At 45.0% G+C, this 14033-nt stretch overlaps 3 protein-coding genes across 7 annotated transcripts in view; 1 reads left to right on the forward strand and 2 right to left on the reverse strand.

Moving 5' to 3' along the window:
* LOC147998836 (uncharacterized) overlaps positions 1-14033 on the reverse strand; it is a 924038-nt gene that overhangs the window by 298338 nt on the left and 611667 nt on the right. The window lies entirely within an intron of this gene.
* Positions 1-14033, forward strand: part of LOC147998838 (disks large homolog 5-like) — a 260765-nt gene that overhangs the window by 230448 nt on the left and 16284 nt on the right. The window contains exon 1 of one of the 3 annotated variants that reach the window (XM_087595544.1): positions 9445-9558. The exons of the other annotated variants lie outside the window; for them this stretch is intronic. The gene's annotated coding sequence lies outside the window, so the exon portion shown is untranslated. Of the gene's footprint in view, positions 1-9444; positions 9559-14033 lie in introns of those variants that run through there. 3 annotated transcript variants of the gene reach the window in all.
* On the reverse strand, positions 8599-13423 carry LOC134483276 (uncharacterized). Its single transcript, XM_087595538.1, has 6 exons — positions 13272-13423; positions 11934-12093; positions 10611-10754; positions 9820-9986; positions 8992-9097; positions 8599-8874 (listed from the first exon to the last, which is right to left on the reverse strand). Exons 1-5 carry the CDS (start codon positions 13396-13398, stop codon positions 9033-9035), a joined length of 663 nt encoding a protein of 220 aa, XP_087451664.1. The 5' UTR covers positions 13399-13423; the 3' UTR covers positions 8599-8874; positions 8992-9032.

Raw genomic sequence — 14033 nt, forward strand, 5'->3', positions numbered from 1 at the left:
AGAAATACTTGGGGGTTGACTGTCACTTGTGAACCTTCTGTGTTAAGTCACTTCTCAGAAGGGAAGCTTTCCTCTAACTCTTCCATGGGACCCACCCAGCACTGGGGCCTGAGGATCCTATGGTGTTGCAGCTCTGAGCTGGGAGGGGTAGCTCTCACCCTGGCATGGAGAAGCCTGTTTTCACAGCTGATCTAGATCTGAGGAACAGGGGCTTTTAAAGAAGCATGTGAGAGTATCTCCTGCAGGAGAGCCCAGTCTGCAGGGAAAGTCACACAGGACAGCGAAAAGTGACTTCCCAACAAACACAGGGAATGGGAACCAGGGAGGGCACTGGATGGATGGTCAGGGAGTTTGAGAAAGCCTGCATCTCCATGAAAGACTTCCCACAACCATAAGTCCCACCACTGTCCTCTTCTCACAGGGGAGGCTCAGCAAAGCCTGCCACCTGCTGGTATCCCTGTGAACTAAAACCGGAGTGGAGAACTGAGGAAAGCACTTTGGTGGAGGGGGAGACACAAGTCTCCAGGGCCAGGTCAGCCTTCTGTCCCTTTGGTTCTCCTCACTTCACAGAGGTGCCTATTGAAAGGTGAGGCAAGCCGGGATCTCAACAGTCTTTGGCCAAAGAAGTGAGAGCCCACAGGGCAGAGCAAGGCAAAGCAGAGCCAGGCAGAGCAAAGTGAAGCCCTGCCAGTCAGCAAATAGGCCTTGCGCATGTGGGACTGGTGGCAGCAGTGCTTGCCCTTGCTCTCCTGGTGGTGCAGAACACCTGCCTGGATGTGGGGAAACTCACAGTGGCTTGTCCTCCAGCTGCAACTGCCAGTGCTTGGGGAGGGGGAAGTTGAAGATGCTCCCATGATCCTCCGATTTCCGGCCCATTTTGTCCATGTTCAAGGCTGTGGTCAGCCCCGCCAGAAGCCCCGAGGACAGGGAGAGCAAGCACAACTGGCCAGCAACCACCATGGGCATCTGCGGTGGGACCCAGGCCAAGAAGCCACAGAAGCGCACCAGGCAGCCAGGCACCAGCCCCAAGCCTGTGCATACTGAGGCCAATGACACTCCACTAGTCCCTCCCACCATGCACATCCCACCCCTGGCAGGCAAGATCTCTCTGTCCAGGGCTTCCCCCAGACCTCCAACTACCAACAGCTCAATGAGCCCTTACTTAATTCTTGTTAACCATAATGGCTTGTCATAAAAGGTCATTGGGAAAGTCAATGATGAGATGAAAGCCTTAAAAGAAAACTAGAGAGACTTACGGAAATGAAGAAGAAAGCTCTCTTCCCAGTAGGAGCCTGGCAGTCCCAAGCTCAGGGCACCTCATGTCCAGTCTTGAACCCAGCATGCATTGTTGTGGAGAACCTGCCTGCTTAAGGACCTGGCTTCCCACTCATTCTCCTGAGATGATGACTTTAACTCTTTTAATTTTTACTGGTTATTTTCTTCATTTCCATTTCATGTGTTATCCCCTTTTCCAGTTTCCTTTCTCCACAAAGCAGAGTCCAGCTCACAAGCCTGAGCAGCTGCAGCCATAGTGCACCATGGGGGATCCTGGGGCAGACTGTTTCATCACCAAGATCCTGTGGACCCACAGGGGCTGCATGACCTTAAAGGAACTGCAGAGTAGGATCAGGCTCCAGAGGCAGAGCTCTATGAGCTGCGGGGCAAGACTGCTTATTCCTATTGGAGACTGGAGATCAGGCAGGGATCACACTGTAGGTGGCAGCTACTACTGAAGCCTGTGGCTTCAATCTCAAGTGCATCCAGAGACCATGCTACAGATTGCCCAAGCCTCTGCAAGCTCAAACTTCTGGGACAGAGTCATTATGCAAAATCCCAGAGAAACCTCTGCAAATATCCACACCAAGTTTTAGGAACAGAGCTTCCAGGTCCTGAAGAATCATGAGCTTTCTGGGCTTAACCAAGAGGAGCCGGCCTTCTTCCTGGTACAGGGGGATGCTTTTCTCCTGCAAAAGTTACTACAAAGGAGACAGCCACAAACAGATCTGCTTGAAGCCACAGCCATGCAAGAGAGTCCAAGTCTGTGAGCACTTCACCCAGGCCAACTGCCGTTACCTCAACTGTCTCAGGTCTCATGACCTGATGGACAGGAAGGTGCTGACCTCCGTGACTGAGCACGGGCTGAGTTCTGATGGGGTCCAGAACATCCAGGACATCTGCAACAACAAACACATTAGGAGGAGACCCACTGGCATGAGAGCTCCCCATGAACATCATAGCAGCAGGGCACACAGAGACAGAAGCAAAAGCAGAGACTGATTCCTTCCAAACAGCCTAGGATTTCTCTCCCATATCTCATTTTGGCATCTGGTTCACCTTGTCCAGATGTCACCAGCTGTAAGGATTCCCTGGAGGACGTGTCTACAGCTGTCACTCAGGAGGTCAAGAACCTGGGGACCCAGGAATCTGCACAGCTTTCCTTGGTCTCATCTAAGGCTGCTGGTGTCTGAGGACCCAGTCACATGAGAGCAAGCCAGGGGTTTTCTGAGAATGGAGATCTGGATGCTTCTTTTCTAGATTCCTACTGATTCTTTGTAAGCTCCTGCCTCCTCTGCTGCCTTTCTTCTTGCTGCAGCAAAAAGAGATGAATCCATGTCCATGAGAACAGGCATGCCTTCTGGACACCGCATGGAGGTCAAGGGAAAGAATGAGGCTCCAGACATCGATTACATTCCATTTTAAATGGTTCTATTGATGGGGTGACAATGGAAGAAGCAACAGACTCAGGAATTCTAGGTAAAAGGAGAAACTCAGGGAAGGAGTTTGGCAATGTTCCTTCTCTTTCAATTCAGTGGAATAATTGAAGCACTATTGTTATTGGGTCTTCATTAAAAGTCTGGTAGAAAGGATGCATTAAAGCCATGTGGCCCTGATTATTATTATTTTTAATTTTTGGAGTGGCAGCCTTTAATGACTGTATCTATTTTCTTATGGGAATTATTCATTACCTTCCCAGATCTGTATTTAACTTGGTATTTGTTATCTGTTAGAAAAATCACCAGTATCAAATAGATTTTTCACTTTTCTCTAGTAAAGGCCTCTGAAGTAATCCCTAATGATTGTTGAATTCACTCAGTGTCCTTTGTTATATCCCCCTTTTCATTTCTTATTTGGTACTTTAGATATACGCTCTGTGGTTTGTCTGTCTTGTGGATCTTCTCAAAAAAAAAAAAAAAGCCAGCTCTTGCTTTGCTTGGCTCTTTATATCATTCTCTTTGTTTGTAATTGATTGATTTTAGTTCTGAGTTTATTTCCTGCCATCAAATCCTACCAGACTCTCTATGGGATGAGGCTTTGCCTCACCTTGGTAACAGCAGCATGTGATACATGAAGCTTTTGCTGCTCTCTGTAGTGGGGATGACGTCACAATTTCACTGAAAACCATGCACAGCCTCGTTTTAGACTGTATGAAAGTAGCCCACGATTTCAGTGCTCCCTGCAAGGTGCCATGAGACAGTAGTAACATGAGTCTGCCTGCACCTCGACAGTTTTCACTAGGGACTTCTGAGTGATTTTATGAAAATTTATAGTGAGTTCATGGATGTACATGCACAAACACAAAGCACACACACACTTTACTGACATGGTGCACATTCTTTCCACACAAAGAAGAAAGTGAGTATTAATGAAAACACACCAATAAAGGAATCGATGGACGGGGTTGTGGGAAGCTGAGGCTTAGAGTTATTTAAAGGCCCTGTGCAGGCTCTCCTTCTGTTGGAGGCTAAACTTCAAGTGCAATGGGGTTCTTTATTTTCTTTCTGTATAGCACACAGAGCTAGGGTGGAAACTAGGTTTTGAGCATATTTGGCAAGTACTAGAACACTGAATTAATTCCTAGGGCTGGAACCCTATTAATGTTCTACAGAATTACAGGGCAGGCTGGATGAAGACTCTCAGCTGACAATGTGGACATCTCAAGACAGGCACTGGACAATGGCTGACAGACTTGTATGAAGACTGGAAATGTTTTGCTATCTCAGAGGAAAAGAAGGCCCCTCCGACTACACTGTACTCTAAGGACAGTTTATTCAGGTAAGGGATGACATGAACTATTGTCTCATGTCACAGATGTGAGCACAAAATATCCTAGGTATTGTATGCCAATGGTAGCATTAACAGAACAAATCACACAGTGTTGTGAAGATATAGAATATGACTATATGTAGCAAGAACCAGGCCTCTTCTAGTTTCTAAGATCATACCTGAGAACCTCAAATATAGTAATAATGTGATAATGTGGTATAAGTCTAGTTACAACTAGTTTCTATTGTGACACAGATGACTCTTTTTGTGTCATGTTCAGCTTATAATGAATGACTAGACCTAAGCATGAGAATAACCAAATACTACATTGCTTCTCTAGCTGCTGAGCTTTTAAAAGCCCTGGTGTGACAGCAAGCTTTTGTGGACATCTGGATTATTCCTTCTGTACTTTAACTCTCTAAGTCAACCCCACTCTGAGTAAGTCAGTTCCATTCCATAAGTTGGAAATCAGTCAACTGGAAAAAAAATACTTTCTCAATACAAACACAGATTGGCCATGGAAAAAGGGCAGCTTGAACTGTCCCACCTAGGTCCTGGGCTTGCACAGGCCAGCTCTCCAAAAGAAACGTGTGTTCACAGCTGCAGGCTGCATTCACTATGGATGCTCTTGAGGTTCCTCCCTAAACTGCTTAGATTAAGATAATTTTGTTGCCATCTATCAAAAGAATTCATTATGCCAAACTGGCCTTTCTTCTGAACCTTCTGTTCTGTGGGCAGGGCAAAATCTCCAGCAACCCTCACAGCAATGTGGGCTGCCAATCTGGGACTCAGAATTATACCAGTGCAAACCAAGAACAGGGCAACTGGAAGAGACCTCATTGGGTTGTAGGAACCTTCTGTTCTGAGTCACTTCTCAGAAGGGGCACTTTGCTCTAACTCCTCCATGAGACCCAACCAGTACTGGGGCTGGAGGATCCTTAGGTGTGGCAGCTCTGAGCTGGGAGGGGGAGCTGGCACACTGACAGGGAGAAGCCTGTTTTCACAGCTGATCTGGATCTGAGGAGCAGGTGCTTTTAAAGAAGCATGTGAGAGTACCTCCTGCAGGAGAGCTCACTCTGCAGGGAAAGTCACACAGGACAGTGAAAAGTGGCTTCCCAACTTCCACAGGTCCTGTGACCCCAGGGAGGGCACCAAATGGTCCAAGAGTTTGAGAAAAGCCTGCATTTGCCTGAAAGACTTCCCTCAACCATAAGTCCCACCACTGTCCCAGACTCACACCTGAGGATCAGCAAAGCCTGCCACCTGCTGGGGTCCCCACAAACTGAACCCAGAATGGAGAACTGCGGGAAAGCACTTCCGGGGAGGGGGAGACACAAGTCTCTGGGGCCAGTCCTGGGGTCTGTCCCTTAGGCTCTCCTCACCTCCATTAGCCTCCTAGTGCAGAGCACTGCAAGCCGGGATTTCAAAAGTCTTGGGCTGAAGAAGGGGGAGAAGGTAGCAGCAGTGGCGGTGGGGTCGACAGGGGAGTCGAAGACGGAATGCTAGCAACGCAAGCAGCGGCGGCGAGGGCGGAGGCGGGGGGGGGGGGTGAAGGAGAGGACAGGTGTGGGGGGGCGGGGCGGGGGCAGGGTAGGGGCGAGGGCAGGCTGGGGGCGGGGGTTGGGACGGGTCTGAGTCGAGGGCGGTGGTGGGACTGGGAGGGGGGGATGGGTCTGAGGCGATGTAGAGTGCGGGTGTGAGGCGGGGGCGTGGGCAGGGGCAAGAGCAGGGGCGGGGGCAGGAGCAGGGGCAAGCAGAGCAAAACCCAGCCCTGTCAACTGGCAGATATGCTCTGGGGCGGGACAGACTCGCCCTGCAGCTCTATTGATGGGGTGACAATGGAAGAAGCAACAGACTCAGGAATTCTAGGTAAAAAGAGAAACTCAGAGAAGGGGTTTGGCAATGTTCCTTCTCTTTCAAATCAGAGGAATAATTGAAGCACTATTGTTATTAGGTCGTCATTAAACGTCTGGTAGAAAGGCTGCATTAAAGCCTAGTGGCCCTCATATATATTTTTTAATTTTTGTAGTGGCATCGTTTAAATCTATTTTCTTATGAGAATAATCTTATGAGTTAAATCCCACATTTGGATTTAACTTGGTATTTGTTATCTGTGTAGAAAAATTACCAATATCAAATAGATTTTTCACTTTTCTATAGTGAAGGACTCTGAAGAAGCCCTAATGATTGTTGAATTCACTCACATGTCTATTGCTTCATCCCCCTTTTCATTTCTGATTTGATTATTTAGGTATTGACACTGTGGTGTGTACTTAGTTTCAGAAAGGGGTTGTTTCTCTTATGGATCTCCTCAAAAAACAGCTCTTGCTTCCTATGACTCTTTGTATTATCCTCTTCGTTTGTAATTGAATGATTTTAGTACTAAGTTTATTTCCTGCCATCAAATCATACCAGACTCTCTGTAGGATAAGGCTTTGCCTCATCTTGGTAACAGCGGCATGTGATAAATGAAGCTTTTGCTGCTCTCTCTAGTGGTGATGACGTCACAATCTCTGTGTAAACCATCCACAGCCTGTTTTTAGGCTGTATTATAGTAGACCACCATTTCAGTGTTACCTGCCAGGTGCCGTGGGACACTAGTAACACACGTCTGCATGCACCTCGACAGTTTTCATTACAGTCTTCTAAGTCATTTTATGAAAATTGATAGTGAGTTCATGGATGAACATACACAAACATCTGCACAGAAACACAAACAAACACAAACTCTCTCTCTCTCACTCTCTCTCTCTCTCACACACACACACACACACACACACACACACACACACACTTTACTGACATGGTACACGTTCTTTGCACACCAAAAATAAAGTGAGCAGTAATGAAAATACACCAATAATGGAGTCAATGGAGGGAGTTATGCAGAAGCTGGGACTTAGAGTTACTTAAAGGCCCTATGCAGGCTCTCCTTTTGTTGGAGGAGAAATTTCAAGTGCAATGTGGTTCTTTATTTTCTTTCTCTAAAGCACACAGGCTATGGTGGAATGTAGGGCTTTGAGCATGTTTGGAAAGTACAATCACACTGAATTAAATCCTAGGGCTGGAACCCTATTACTCTTCTACAAAATTACAGACCAGGCTGGATGAATACTCCCAGGAGACAATGTGGACATCTCAAGACAGGCACTGGACAATGGCTGAAGACTTGTCTGAAGACTGGAAATATTTTGAAAATTCAGAGAGAAAAAAAAGGCCCCTCTGACTACACCGTACTCTAAGGACAGTTTATGCAGGTTAGGATGACATGAACTATTGTCTCATGTCACAAATGTCAGCACAAAGTATCCAAGGTATTGTATGCCAATGGTAGCATCAACAGAACAAAGCACACAGTGTCATGAAGACATAAATTATGAGTTTGTGTAGCAAGACCCAGGCCTCTTCCAGGTTCTTAGATAGTAACTGAGAACCTCAAATACAGTGGTGATGTGATAGTGTGGGGGGAATCTAGTTACAACTAGCTTCTATTGTGACACAGATGACTCTTTTGTGTCATGTTCAGCTTATACTGAATGAATAGACCCAAGCATGAGAATAACCAAATACTACATTGCTTCTCTAGCTGCTGAGCTTTTAAAAGCCCTGGGGTGACAGCAAGCTTTTGTGGACATACTGGATTGGTCCTTGTGTACTTTAACTCCTGAGTCACCTCCATTCTCAGTAAGTTAGTTCAATTCCATAAATTGGAAATCAGTCACTTGGAAAAAATACATTCTCAATACGATCCCAGATTGGCCATGGAAAAAGGGTAGCTTGAACTGTCCCACCTAGGTTCTGGGCCTGCACAGGCCTGCTCTCCAACAGAAACATGTGTTCACAGCTGCAGGCTGCATTCACTATGGGTGTCCTTGAGGTTCTTCCCTAAACTGCTTAGATTAAAATAATTTTCATGCTAACAATCAAAAAACTCATTATGCCAATCTGGCCAACAGGAAGCTAATTTCGATCTGTATTTTGTCAGATGTGCAGAATAAATATGGTCATCATTGATAATAGGTGAAAGATCTGCTCTAATATGGACACTAAGTGATGTTGCAGGATGATCCTGACCCACAATGAGCAGTGGGAACACCAGAGCCCTGTAGGGATGGCTGGCAAGCTAACACATTGAGCATGCACAGCTCAGTAAATTTCCTGTGAATACACATCTCCTGAGATCTTTTTATTTGATTGGAGGTGATCCTGTCCACCTAATACAGTACATGATGTGGAAGGACAAAAGCACCTGCAGGAGCTGTGGTGATGACTCACAGGGTAGAGCATCTGCTGCTCTCTCAGAAGAACCACATGGACCCTAACAATTGGGTAAAGCATGTCAGTGATTACTTCATAAAGTGTGTGTCCGAGAAACAGCCACATTATCCACACAAAAGACACTGTCACACTGGGTACCCCTTGGTGACTTTGAATTCACTAATTAGCCCAGGATCCATGGAACATGCAGAGATCCATCTCCACCTGTCAGTTCTAAGTCCACAGGAGGGGACAGAACCCTTGAATAAGAATGATAGTCTTAAGAGTCAAGAGATAGAATTCAATTTTTATTCATAAGGAATTCATTTTTACAACAAAACAGGATTAAAACAAATAAATTAAAATATTTAAAAATATTTGAAAAGATAAAAACAGTAACAAGAACATATAAATATGAAACAACAAAAAGAAAATTTCAATTAAAATCATAACAAAAATATTTCTAAACAGCACATTCTTAATGAACATTTAGAAGCACAGATGTATTGCTGTTTCTCCTCTTGCACACATAATGAAAGGAGGTCCCCCAAGTTGTCTCTCAAGTGCTGTTTTCTGAGAAGAAAGTAAGACCTCAATCAGTCAGGCTGGCTTAGTGTTATATAAATTTAGGGTCTCTAAGCAATGACAAATTAACTCTGAGGAAGAATACTCATCCAAAAAATTTGTTACCATTCAGGATATTTGTCATCAGGGACTCCTGAGAAAGCAACTTATTCTTCAGGAAGCTCTCTTACTGCTGTGTGTCCAATTCCAGCTCTCTTGCACTTTCTGAGACCTGGGAGAGGAAGGCAGTTTTTCAGACACTGATTTGGTGGTGAAATGCAAGGCAGCTGTCAGAAGGCTGCCTACTACCATCTCAGTTCTATTGGACAGTCAACATGGACCTTTTAACTGATATCATTGTTGCTAACTCTTTGGGAAGGGCAAAATCTCCAGAGAGCCTCAAAGTAATGTGGGCTGCCAATATGGGACCCAGACTTATACCAGTGCAAACCAAGAACAGGGCAATGGAAGGAACCTCATTGGGTTGGCAGGAAGAAAGTAGATGTCCATATGTCACCAAGGTTAAAACCAATGACAAGTACTAATTTGACATTTGCACTTTGTTCTTATCCCGCAAAGGTGCTTCCTACACAAGAAGTCACATGACCACAGAGTGTCATTTGTCAAAGAACCAAGAACTTGTTCAAAACTCTACAGAGCATCCAATCTATCACGTGGATATGCAATAATGAGGTATGTTATTAATCTGTCACCATTTCTATACTGCAGCTTCAAAAAGAGCAGACAAATATACTTGCAAAATAATTCAGTTTCTGAAATGTGGTTGGCTTCCCAGAATACTTGTGCATAGGCAGAGCAATGAACAATTCCATTACATGAGGTGGTTGGCTGGTTGTGAGTGTAAATTAGAAAGGTGGTAGGAGAGAGCAAAGATGTATCAAATTGGCAACCTTTATCAGATATTTTTAAGCTAACACAGCTGCTCGTCCCTACCAGATGACGCTGGGTCTGGACGTTGCTGGTCTTTATCTTTCTTGTTGAAGTCAACCAAATATTTCTGGTTCAGTGCACAATCAAGATGTACCTCCTTGCTCTCCTGCTTCAGTGGGACCAACTCCTTCCTACATGTGTTCTCCATCAGGAGCTGGCTGAGCAGGTTTCTGGAAATACAGTCTGCATAGTAAGATCATGCTGCCCCTTTCTCCCATTCCCACTCCCGAGTGCCACTAACTCCACCAGGACCCAGATACCCATGAAGACTTAATAGAATTCATTTTGATACATATAAGGCTGCTGCACAAACCACAAAGAGTAAATTCCGGGAAGAATAAATTATTTGTTTGGCCTGAGCACCAATTAGTGTCCACATCTCTCAAAAAGAACATGGATCTACAACTATCCATGAAAGCCCAATGCATGGGGGCAACATCAATTAGTAGTGGGCAAACACCCTCAAAGGAGGTCAGTAGAACCAAGAGAAGGTCATGCTAACCATGTGGTCCACACACTGAGTTTTGTAAAACCTGGTATGACACCATAGGTCCAGGTCAGCCTAATAACCTGCTGACTTCAATCAGTGCTGTTCTATCTTCTGAAGATGCCTAGACAATCCTGGGATGAGTAACAGTCTTTTGTGGAACTGAAAACTGAGTCCTAATGACCCTGGCACACTGATGTGTAAACAGCACAAGAGATAGAACCAGAGCTGAAGACCGTCCAATCCAGAACAAAGAAAGTCAGAAATGGCCATTCCACAGGTGATAGGCTTTCTGACCAGGACTTACCTAGAGAAGGTAATCTCCTTCTTCAGCTTATGGTTGGTCTCATGGATCTCAGTGTTCTCCATCTCTAAGTTGTGCAGAATTGACATGACCGCCTCCTCCATTCTCTCCAGGTCTTCATAATATGGATTTGGCCTGAAGTGTGGCCTGGCCCCAAATGATAGAATACAATGAACATCAGCATTTAGGAATATATGAGCTCAGGGTGGGTCCTGTACTACCCCAGTCCTGGAAGGACACCTTCTGAATTCTACATATTGGATCTTCTTCAGCTTCAGAAACGTGTTTTTCTGCGTCCAGGACACCAGAAATCGGCATCCAGATGGAGGCTTCCCTGGCTCCCTTTGTTCAATCAAGAGGAAATCTGCAGTCAAGCCAGTTGAGCTATCAAGAGCCTAGGCCACACCTCTCCATGCTCCCCCACCCCAACACACCCAGAAACCGGTGATTACTTTTCTCCTGTTTTGATAACAGACCATATATCAACACAAAATTATAATCTGCACAAGGAATACAAATAAACAGACAAACGTGTCCACATAGGCAAAGAACTGTGCTGTTGACAGTGGGGCTCCCAGAACAAAGCATTCACATCACCATGAATGTGTTACAGGTAAATACTCAGGCCAAGACATAGACCCCTAGATTCCAAGTGTGGAGGGAAATATAAACATATAAATGTTGTACATATGCATTTGGATGTATGCACATACAGACTCACAGACTGAGAAATACCCACAAAAAAGAGAAATGTAAAAACAGAGTCAGAGAAAGAGAAAGAGAAATATGGAAACAGAGAGTACTGTGAAATCCAGGAGAAATGCATCCACCATTGCTGTCTCAGAGGGCAAGACACACAGACAATAACAAACAGGCCTGAGCCTGAGACCTTCTAGTCAAGCATTGAGATGAACAGTTTGGTACCAGGCCCCTCAGGCTGCTGCGTGGATCTTCCAGCATTCAGTCCCCTGCCTAGCAAGTACAGAGACTCACCATAAACTCACTGCAATTACAATCTTGCAAAGCTACCATCTGTCAAGGGCTTTGCAAATGCACACTAGACACTCACTCTCCCTGACTTTATCCCCGAATTCTTCATTCAGACCACAAGTTCTGCTTTTCAATAAATGGAAGCAGATGAGTCCATTTTCCATCTCGCTCCTCAGGAAGGGTCAAGGTTCTGAATCTCCTCTATATGGGAGGTGAGGTTTAGCACAGGGTGGTTAGGGAGGCACAGCTTTCTAGAACCCAAAACCTTAATAGGATAAGATGAAGGTGACCTTGCAGACCCAGGAATGAAACAAGAGCATTTGGAGCGATTCATACCTGTTCTTCATGGATCTCTCTGTCAGAAACCTCAGGCGATCTCTCAGGTCATTTCTCTCCTCGGTAATGAGCTGCAGCTCTTTAATCAGCCTCTCCTTTTCCTTCTTGGCCTGATTCTCGCTTAGTTCAGTGCCAGGGGATGATGTTTCTCTCCCAGCGTCTGTAGGTAGAAGAACACAAGTGAACCTGCATGGGGAGAATGCATAGAGTGTACATAGACCACAGTTAGGCCTAAACAGGAGAACAAGCCTGGAACCCAGTGTCACTGCTAGGCGATTGGTCTATGCTTAAGAGGCCTCTTCAGTGGATCTCAGTTCTCCCACTACTCTATAGAGACCAAGAGATGTAAGCAGCCAGGTGTTCCCTATGCCGGACATCAGGTGCTTACATGGACCACGGAGATGGCTTCTCCAGGATTATCATCAGCTGAACAGGGTACAGCTTGGTTTCAGGACCCTCACCCCTGTGGGTTCGAACTCAGATGATAAATTCACCATCCACAAGACTTGAGTGATTGGAGACACTCAGATGTCCTACCCTGATACTCTAGGCCAACAACTTTGGATTTAAAACACATTTCCATGGAGGACATGGTCAACAGACTTATCAGTTCCCCTATTTGAAATACCAAATGCCCGAGAAGTTCCAATAGGTTACAGGATGAATCTTGGTCCACATGTTCCAAATACTTTTGGTATTTTAGAAACATGGATTTAAAACGCATTTCCAGGTAGGATATGTTCAACAGACTTATCAGTGTCCCTATGAGAAATACCAAATGCCCCAGAAGTATGAATAGGTTACAGGCTGAATCTTGGTCTACACGTTCCAAATAGTTTTGGTATTGAAAAAAAAATTTTGTAACATACAACCTCTAATATATAAAGCAAACGATGATCCTGCCAGTTAGAAGAAATCAGAGAAGGTCTAAGAACATAAGGTTATTGCCTGGAGCACAATCTCTCCCTGTTACTACTGTCAGATATCCACTGTATTTAAAGAAGCAGTGATAGTGAAATACATTGCTGCCCTGTCTAAACTCAGAAAAGGTGGACCCTCCATGAATACTGATGGTGTTATTATATCAATGTAACATAACAAATGCACTGAAAAGTAAAGACCAGAAGTTCACAGAATAATAGCATTGGCCTTACCATATCCTCCCAGTGGGGATGGGGAAACTAAAGTTCTGAAATCCTTGACTTTAAGGAATTGTGATATTCATGGAAATTCAATTCCTTTTCAGATGCTCCAGTTGTTGTGGCCCATTGCTAGAAAGGTCAGCTTAAGCCTGCAGCCCCCCGGTAGGAAGCTCAAAATACACTGCCCAGAACTTACTCAACATTCCCCAGAAGTGCTGTCTTTGTCCATCATTACTTTGAGACGAAAGGCCAGACTCCTTCACTCTAGTCTCTCCACAATCGATGTTCCCCCTCCCAAAACGCTTGCGAAGACGGGAAAACATGTCTTAGCTTGTAACCGCCAGACTCAGACTGAGAGAAACTAGGGCACTGGTCGTCACTACAACACTGGTGACATCACAGAGGATGCCAGAACTCTCTAGGAGACAATAGAATGTCCAAGAAGGGACAGCTGATGTCATGGGGAGCAGACTTTGCCTCCTGCTAATGTTCTCCCTGTACTGAGCATAAGCTGAGGTGCCCTTTCCAGGAGACTTTCCTGGGGAGAGCCACTGAGCATCTCCTGCTTCCAAAGCCAAATTTTCCTCAAGGCTTGATTATAAAACCTTAGTAATTCCTATGCATCTAAATGAATGTTTCCTTTCAAATCTTTCCCAAAAAATGTCTCACTAACTCAAATTGTCCTCTTTCACCAATGTTAGCCATTAAAACTTCCTGAGATTTCATACCAGCTTGAATATGCAGTCAAAAGTTCTCCTGTCTCATTATGTACAGGTGCTTTATATCACATCAAGAAATAGTCTGCATGGTAGGTTACAGCATGGGCGTGTGTTAGGGGAACACTCATGAAGTCGTGTGCTTAGCAATTGACAATTGCCAGAAAATTCCTTAGTTAAAAGAGTTGAAGTCTTTATGGTGCTAGGAAAAGTGTGGAGACCAGTTGGCAGACAAAAGTGCA

Source organism: Rattus norvegicus, chromosome 19 (assembly GCF_021556685.1).
Source record: "Rattus norvegicus strain SHRSP/BbbUtx chromosome 19, alternate assembly SHRSP_T2T, whole genome shotgun sequence".
In the NCBI taxonomy this organism is placed as follows: Eukaryota; Metazoa; Chordata; class Mammalia; order Rodentia; family Muridae; genus Rattus; species Rattus norvegicus.

Coding starts and splice junctions, on each gene's coding strand:
- LOC134483276 (XM_087595538.1), bottom strand. CDS start 13,398: ATGTTTTCCCGTCTTCGCAAGCGTTTTGGGAGGGGGAACATCGATTGT. Junction 12,094..13,271: donor GCACTTCTGGGGAATGTTGA/GTAAGTTCTGGG, acceptor TTCTACCTACAG/ACGCTGGGAGAGAAACATCA. Junction 9,987..10,610: donor AAGGAGATTACCTTCTCTAG/GTAAGTCCTGGT, acceptor CTGTATTTCCAG/AAACCTGCTCAGCCAGCTCC.